The following is an 8,678-nucleotide window of genomic DNA, read 5'->3' on the forward strand; positions in this document are numbered from 1 at the left end:
CGACTGCTTTGAACATTGCCAATCAACTTTAGACACATGGCGATGCTGATGAACATGGAACCCACATTTGAAGAATAGACTGAAGCACACATGAGCCATATACGCTGCGAGTGAACCAGAATGGGAGGCTCACAGTAGTATGTCGGCCAAAACCACAAGCCCTAATTTATCTCTGAGCAGCTTGTTTCTTGACACATGGTCATGACAGCATATGAAGCCACAAATGGCTTTATAAAATATCCATTTGCCAGATCTCATAGTATAGTAACAACATCAATGTTGCAATAGGATATGCTTTTTTGTTTTGACTGTGGTGAGCATCTTTGATGGGAAACTGTACAGCAGGAGCCAAAAGGCTACAGCAAGGGAGCCCTCTGCTGTGTGTGGAGGACCATCACAGTCATCCGCTATATGAGATCATGGCCCACGTCTCTCACTCCCAATCTAGACTGAGTTAACAAAACAAACACACAGAAGACTGGATGGGTCCCAGTTAATTTATTTTACAGTAAGAGGAGTGTTAACAGCTTTCGTAGTACACGCATAACAAACTACATGAAACACAAAATGGTAGGCAAACTTATAATGAGTCCAGACGGGGACGGGGAAGGTCAAAAGGTTCACTGTGCACGGCTCAACTCTCACCAGCATGTCTAATTAACCATCGAAAACAGCCTCTGGCTGATTAGCCGTAATTGGTCGCTTCCACTGTCAATCAAAACACATCGGTGAACATAATTGGAGTGCATTATAATACAGTGGGCTTTAGATGTCAGAGTGACAAGAAACCTGTGAAAAATAAACATGAAAAGAACTGTACAGCAAAAAAAAAAAAAAAAAAAGATTTAGATATTCAGTGCATCGTTTGTAGCAGAGAGCATACGCAGGCTTCTCTTTAACCCTATGGAAGAGGATAAGCCACCAGGCACAGCTGGGTGCTCTCTGTCAAACAAATCACTGAACACACAAGCACACACACAAACACAGTGGACTGACATTTGCACAAGGGACAAACACATACGTAGTGCTAGTAGGTAAAAATACACTGAAGTGACAAGAGCCGCAAACATGTTTTGACTTCATCTCACAATTCCTATATGCGCACATTTCACCACCTGGGTTTAACTTACTTTCTGTCACGTACAGACTCATGCGAAGACGCAAACTCAACCGACCTACGTGCAACCACTCGCTCCTCTGAAATGGGACCAACATATAAAAGCCAAATGTAGTAATCACATCACAGACGATTTACATCATATCAACAGATGTTTAAAATACATTTGAAAAAAAATAAAAGGCCTTATCAAAGCATGACAGTGTGATTATAATCCTACAACACAATAAGCATGCATGATTCACCAACGACACATAAGCTCCTTAAAAAGGCTTACTGTATACAAATACATTTTTTTTTTTTTAAATGCATTAGACACCCTATATGATGGCTCAAGCTCAATGGGGCTATGTGAATGAGTAATACATTACTCAGGCCAACATTCTCATACACATGACAATTGTTAGACAGATAAGCAAAGGTTTCAGGCCTCCATATTCATAATGATCAGTCCTACATGGGCAGAAATTAGTTGGTTCAAATGGAAGAAATTCCTTGATAGAAGGAAAACTGGCTTCACTGCAGTTATCGACACCACTGCGTTATCTTATGTCCAAGTGAAATTAATTCACCCAAAGTCTATACTAAGCTTCAAAAATCACATCAGTTCAACCCTTATACCACAAGAGACTGCTCTCCACCCTTAAAGTCACACAAACCACAAGCAGAACAACGACAGCTATCCAATAACCACACACATCTAAAGTAATGTGTTCCAGTCTCCGTTTCAGGTAATCAATTTAGAGCACAAAGAACGATTCCGTAAACATGTCTTGAATGGGAAAGTATTCCATGCATGACCTCTGTTATTATATCAATACAGTGCTCTCCGTGAAAAATATGCGGTCAATCCAATTTGTTTTGACCATTCAAGTGTGCATCAATCCAAAGAGAACAAAAGACTTCTGGGTCATTTAGACCTTAACACACTTTTTCACAGCCAAATATACACATTAATTGGCTTGTCTAATAATCGTTGGAATTCCCTTTTAAAAGATCGTTAAAAAGTCCTCATGACTTCAGTCAGCAACAGACCCACTGGGTAAACACTTGAGAGACAGTAAGAGCATTGTGGCTCACTGGCGCCATCTAGTGTCATCCAGGTCACACTGTGGTTACACAGTGAATCATGTGCTCTTCCTCCAGCCCTGGCCAGCTGAGAAAAGCCATGCTCTTAGCTGGGGGGTGATGGTGCCACTCTTTATCGTCTGTGCTGTCCACAGGGGACAGCACTGTGTGCTGATGCACTGATTCAAGTGACACAAAAAGGAGCAATTTGTGCATGGCCTGTTGACTGCCACACTCAATAAATAAATTAATAAAATAAAATAGAGTACAGCCACTCACACAACCAACATTAGTGATATTACAAATAGGAACTATATTCCCATGCGATGGCCTGCACGTGTAGTGGGGTGCCCTTCAACAATATTCTCACTGTCAGCAGCTATACTTCAGAGCCAACTGGAAAGGGAGGAGAGGGGACAGAGTGCATTTTAAACAAATAATCAAATCTCCAGTCTTTCCAAATCTTTGTTTTTGGTACAGACGGGATGTTGTAAAATACTTATTATGATAAATGATCAAGGAAATATGAAGGGTGATCAAAGGAGAGCATTTTATAGCTGAAGAGCCTCATCAATTACAGAAATGCAGGCTATGAACAGTCAAGTAGACAATATGGGAAAATAATGTCCTCTCCAAAAAGCTTGACGGAGCAGAGGCCAATATCTTACTTCTGGTTGAGAGGCTTTGCTTGGCAGTTAAGCAGACAAATGACCAGATAATTACGCATTAGGATTCCAATTGACTTCATAATGTCATCCAGTTGTAACGGTCTGTGTTGAGCCGTAGGATCTCTTTTAAATGAAATAGGAGGAGAACAATATATTCCCATCACAGGCAGTGAATGGCCTTCTCAAAGTGGACGTGATGAGAAAACTAAAGAATGCTCAGTTCTGACAGTGAGTGCACATAGGCCCCGCACTAAGCCAACAGACATTATCTCAAAGGTTTGATGAACGACAGCTATTGAGACAGATAGATTACTCTATTCATCCCCAAAAGGATATTTTTTACAGTCATTACTAAATCATGACTTCTTTTGATAGCAAGGATAAATGTTTAGCATGATTGTTTACATTTCAAATACCTAGCCTATCCAAAGGTATTAACCTCAATGTGGAACATGTTATTTCCCCAATATATTTATCTTATCTTGTTTTTTTTCCCCCCCTCACACCCTGGGGGACTAATTTATCTTATTTTCCCCAAAGCCCTGGGGTTAGTGTGTGCTTCAGTGCCAGAAGAGAAAAGACAGATACCAATTCAGTGCAAGAGCGTAGAAGTGAAAAAATAAATCATTCCCGTGATTATAAATAGAAGCTTTTTGGTGAGAAAACAGCCGCAAGCAAAACGTTCGCTTATCAATAAGCTACTAGAAAAGGATGCCACGAGGAGCTCCTACACCGTGCGTGTCCTAACCTTGTGTGCCGAGTCCGAAAAACGCTTGGCACTGTCCTTCATGTGGGCAGTCTTGTCCTCGGCGCGCCACAAGCGATCCCCTCGTTCACCCAGCGCCTGGCTAGCCCTGCGGACAGCTTTTTTCATGCTGCCCCGAGCCGGGCGGGCTGGGGACGGTGTCCTGGATTTGACCCCAGCTGTGAGGGGTGGGGACAATCAGAACAGTAAAACTCAATAAAAAAAAAACTCACATGATTATTAAGCGTCCGCTGGATATTAAGTGTCCATATGTAAACAATTCAATTTGAAAACAGACACTGTTATTAAACTCATAAGATGCATTGTAATTATTTTCATTCAGCCCCCTGCAGTCAGTCATGTTAATATTCCCAATTAGAATTTCAATAAATAGCAACTTTGTTTCATGAGCCATTCTCTCCTCTCACCTTGTCCTTTTTCATGTATAGTTGCCTATGTTGTATTTATCCCTGAGACAGTTGTACTGTCAAGGGACATCACTCTACAGTAAAACTCTTTTAGCAGAGCATCTCACTTCCCCAGTTCAGTGAAGAGTCCTGTATTGTTACTTTACAACGCATTAAGATCATACCATTTAGCCTCACCAGGGACTTGCCATATTGATTTTCTTTCATTGTGTTGTTTTTTGTATCTATCTGGTACAATTCAACAAACTGCCCTCTTAAAATGATGCGACTCTGTGAAGCAAGCCAGACAGTGTCATTTCAGTGCTGTCAAGGCTCCCTGGTGTAACAGCAGCAGCTGCGGCTCAACACTCAGCCCAGCTACACATTTAAAGCATAACACCTCCACAAGACTGGGAGCCATCTTGGATGTACACGTCTGAATGTGTGAATAACTAATTGCAGGAATGTTGCACTGCTGAAAACAGGTCACAACATTTCAAATGAAAAAGGGGGTACTGCAGGGAATCAGCACACCCTACATGGGATCCTTCCTGTCTGCAGTGTCATAAATATAGCCCTATAATAAAGGGCATTGTCAACAAAGGCACAGCGAGACGTGCAGCATTGTGAGAATCCGCCACCGTTTTGCCCAATCCTTTTCTCTTCTTCCCCCTTCTTTTCTCTACAAATCTTTTCATCCCTCTTCCTCCCTTTCCCTCTCTCCCTCTCCCTTTCCACACTTCTCTCTATCCCCAATTCTCCTCTCTCCTTCCACGCCCCTGCTACAGCCTGGCACCTCTCTGGCCCCATTACAGCACCCTGGTCAGTCAGCTCCCTTTGTGAGGCGTGGTGCCACAGCACGCGGGACAGCTCCTGCTTGCGCCCCTCAAGGCCAGCCTTTGTACCAATACCCCCTGATGCCCCGCCTGCTTCCTGACGCCAGAACAAAGTCCCCTGTGATTACGCCGCCTCGCACCAAAAAAAGACCTCATTCTCCACCGCCATCGGCCCCACCAGCCCACACAGAGATCTATCAGCGTCTGAGAATAACAAATGGCAGCCACGAAAGTGATCTGCACTCTGCCAAAAGACCAGCCTTTGCCTCAAATCACTTGGCTTTCAGGGCGTAAACAATGGTTTCTACCTGGAAATCCATGATACACTACCCAATAGATGTAGTACTCTAGAAAATGGTTGGAAAATACCCAAGAGCACCCAAGCTGTGAGAGTTTGTACCTGACTTTCCTTGACCAGCAGGGCGGCGTTGTGGAGGGGGGCGCATGGCGCTTTTCATTTGGTTCAGGAAGATCTTGCAGCGGTAGATAACCATGTTCATTGAGCAGGCATCTTAGAAGTAAAAACACATTTGTTTCAGAAAGACATAAAAAATTTGATTTTCACATGTCACAAAGAGAAGATTACTGTAAAGACCACTTAGAGTGAGGCCTGTATAGCTACACAAAAGTCTCCAAAAAGCACACCCTTACCCTCCATCAGTTTGGACTGGCAGTTGATGAAGCTTGTCCGAGGAACGGCGGGTCCCTTGCGGGCCTCTACTTTGCCAGGTTTCTGGGGGTCCTTGACCTCACCTGGGTTGGTCTGACCATCCTTGCACATCCAGTAGTTTTGACAGGCCTGGTAGAGGATCTGGATAAACATGCACTTCTCTGCTTCAGATCCGGCCACCCACTGGTCAAAGGTGCGCTCAAAGGCCAAGTCAAACTCTGGGCAATCCTGGAGAAAGGAGTATTCGGGATGGGTCAAATGCAGCCAAGCTTTAGTAATGTTCCACTATACTGGACAGAACACTTCTAATACTTCTAACTGCCAGTTCCTACAAGGGCAGGGACATCCTTTTCCACTTTCAAAAAACTCCTGAAGACCCAGCTCTTTAGAGAACATCTACTCTCATAGCAACACTTACAACAAGTCTTACTGATCTTAGCACTCACCAGCCGTTTTAAACTGACAAGTAACTGTTAAAAACAGCACTCACCGACGCACTTATTCTTACTGTACTCTAATGTTTTTTTAAACTGTCCTAAAATTGTGAGAATTGTTCTAAAACTTACTGTTTACCATGTTGTTAGTCGCTTTGGTTAAAAAGCGTCAGCCAAATGTAATGTAATGTAATGTAATGTAATGCATTGCCATTGTCTCTTTAGGGCAGTGGTTCTCAACCCTTTTTTCAGTGATGTACCCTCTTTGAAAACTTTTTTCAGCCAAGTACCCCCTAACCAGCGCAAAGCATTTTTAGTTGAGAAAAAAAGACATAAAACAGAGCACTGTGCCATCAGTGTCTAATTTAAGATAACGCTGCAGATGTGCAGGCTTCATGCTACTGTTCGCTAAGAAAAAAACACAGTGCCTTGGGTGGGTTACAACTTGTTGACGTAAATCCAAATAAAACATATTCTTCAAGATACAGCCGGAATTTTGCCGGCTCTGGTTTGGCCTTCTTTGCCACTTGTCCCTCCGTGTTTTCACAAGAATTACCTAACGCTTCAACCACGACTCCATCATTTCAGTTTTGACAGTGATTGACTGGTGATGGCAGGTGGCATGAGACAGGTTGAGTCGAACCATCCTGGTATGGGGGGGACTCTGGGTTTTTAGGATAATGAAATTGAATAGCCTACTGAAATATAAAATTAATTTTATGAACTTATATTTTCCTGAAATATGTATTAAATAATTGTTTTAAAAGTATTTTTGCATGGATTCTACATTTTAAATATATGTATATTTTAAAATCTGACGTAGCCCCTGAAGTGCCTTCATGTACCCCCAGGGGTACGCGTACCCCCATTTGATAACCACTGCTTTAGGGTATTGTTCATCCATTTTCAACACATGCTTTTATCACATTTAACACATGCTTAAACTATCAAATTGTATTAAAGGTCATATTTTTCATATGTGCCTCCTGGGAGCCCAAAGTATATATTTTTTTGCTAAAAACAGTGAGATTACATAAACATATTCCGTCTTTTCCAGTTCAGACATAACTGTAGTAACATCAGAGAGGGTGGGTGGCTCACTTTGTTGGGATTAATGCCATCCACCTGACGGAGCTGCTCTATCGTCCAATGGGACGTCTTGGAGAGGCGGGGAGAGCCCTCAAACTGCTTCACCTTTGTGATGAAGAGCTGAGCAGGGAGCTTGTTGGTTGCTGTGTGAGTGGAATAAAAAGACCATAGAGAAGGTCATTAGTCTTCCAATAGTTAGTGATGCATGCTGGTAAGGAAGGAGTGCTCTTGAATATCAAAATCATATATGAATATCAATTGCCTTTCACTAGGCTACAGCACATATTTTAGAAAAAAAAGTTCTGTCAGTGTTGTACAATAAACCAATTTCAATAAACCAATTTCTGAGCCCTACCTTATCAGAAATTTTTCCGGCACCACTATATCATCTTTTTTCAAATCTTACATAACCCTCACATCTAAATTCAGGCACATTCGAGCCCTGCATTTGACAGAGACAGACTGGATATTACCTGACAAGCAGATAAATGTGGCATATTTCCGGCCTGCAGATAGAAATGGAAGTTTTCTTCTATTCCTCCTTTTGACCTCAATGGCAACCAACAACTTCTGATCAAGGGGGACAAAGATGTCTCTGTTGATGGTGGACTGCATACTCATCCTTGAACTGTAATGAATGTATGGTTTCAGAAACGGAGAGCAGGTGACTATGGGGAAATATTTCCAAACTCTACCCACCACATTAATGTGCTTTAGGCTACTTTTTAAATATTTTTCAGCTAAATCTTTTGGCAGGTTTGTCAACAGACTCCACACAAACATGTTCTCTGTACTCAAAATTCCCATAATAGGCCTAATACCTACCATTAGTTAATTTCATGATACATGTTGAACTGAAATTAGCCAATGAAATGTTACTGATATTTTAGGCATGTTGAAATCTTCCCTCCAATAAGTCGGTAAGTAGGGTAACTGCAACAATGAGACTCAAAAATAAATTAAAATGTAGTCAACACCTTCAGCAATCCACAACCAACAAGAGTTTACATTTCTGTCCTGTTTTGTCCAGATAACATTCTTGACGAGAATTGACACTGTCACCTCTAAAGAAGTCAACACAATTTTACGTTTTTAAAAAAGCATTTTTTTAACTGACAAAAAAGTGAGTTGAAATTACCTGTTTGGTGTTGAATCCTCGCCACACAAAAGTTGATGTTATTGATTGCTATTAGTTAATCAGTCTACCCGTGTGACCTCTGTAAAATCAGGTAAGTTTATTAGGTTCGTTTGTGGGAGATCAAGCCATTTTCGAAATTAAAGCCGGAAGGTTAGATGGCTAATTATTATCAAAAACACCGAAACACACCCGCTTCCACTAAAGAGTTTGTTAGTTATAAGAAACCCCAGTCCCCGTCTTAATCTGGCTTGTGGTCACGTGGGTCGCTCTGACTTAACCCGAAGTAGCCTATTGGTAGCCAGAAAAGTCCTGACAATTGGCGACAATTTCCAAAATTGACATATAAACGGCGATTACTTTGTGTAATTAATCTAGCATCGTAATATCTGTGGATTTGCATCATATCTAGCACCTAGCGTCATAATATCCGCCTATCTTTAACATAATTATATTTGGGCATTTTGTTTTCTACAAGCCACATTTTTTATTCAGAAACAGAAATGGCA

At 41.7% G+C, this 8,678-nt stretch overlaps 1 protein-coding gene across 1 annotated transcript; it reads right to left on the reverse strand.

Annotated features, from left to right (window-relative positions):
• Positions 1 to 483: 483 nt before the first annotated feature.
• On the reverse strand, positions 484 to 8,390 carry stxbp6l (syntaxin binding protein 6 (amisyn), like). The gene is made up of 7 exons (XM_048251273.1): positions 8,173 to 8,390; positions 7,508 to 7,662; positions 7,047 to 7,177; positions 5,493 to 5,739; positions 5,242 to 5,352; positions 3,602 to 3,777; positions 484 to 2,581 (listed from the first exon to the last, which is right to left on the reverse strand). The coding sequence occupies exons 2-7, from the start codon at positions 7,653 to 7,655 to the stop codon at positions 2,558 to 2,560; spliced, it is 837 nt and encodes a 278-aa protein (XP_048107230.1). The 5' UTR covers positions 7,656 to 7,662; positions 8,173 to 8,390; the 3' UTR covers positions 484 to 2,557.
• Positions 8,391 to 8,678: the final 288 nt, after the last annotated feature.

Source organism: Alosa alosa, chromosome 8 (assembly GCF_017589495.1).
Source record: "Alosa alosa isolate M-15738 ecotype Scorff River chromosome 8, AALO_Geno_1.1, whole genome shotgun sequence".
Taxonomy (NCBI): Eukaryota; Metazoa; Chordata; class Actinopteri; order Clupeiformes; family Clupeidae; genus Alosa; species Alosa alosa.

Bases quoted from the DNA above. Each gene is read 5' to 3' on its own strand.
- stxbp6l (XM_048251273.1), bottom strand. From the start codon at position 7,655: ATGAGTATGCAGTCCACCATCAACAGAGACATCTTTGTCCCCCTTGAT. The intron at 5,740-7,046 runs GTGAGCCACCCA...TCCTTTCTCCAG, and splicing joins ATGGCATTAATCCCAACAAA to GATTGCCCAGAGTTTGACTT. The intron at 5,353-5,492 runs GTAAGGGTGTGC...TTTACTTCTAAG, and splicing joins CCAGTCCAAACTGATGGAGG to ATGCCTGCTCAATGAACATG.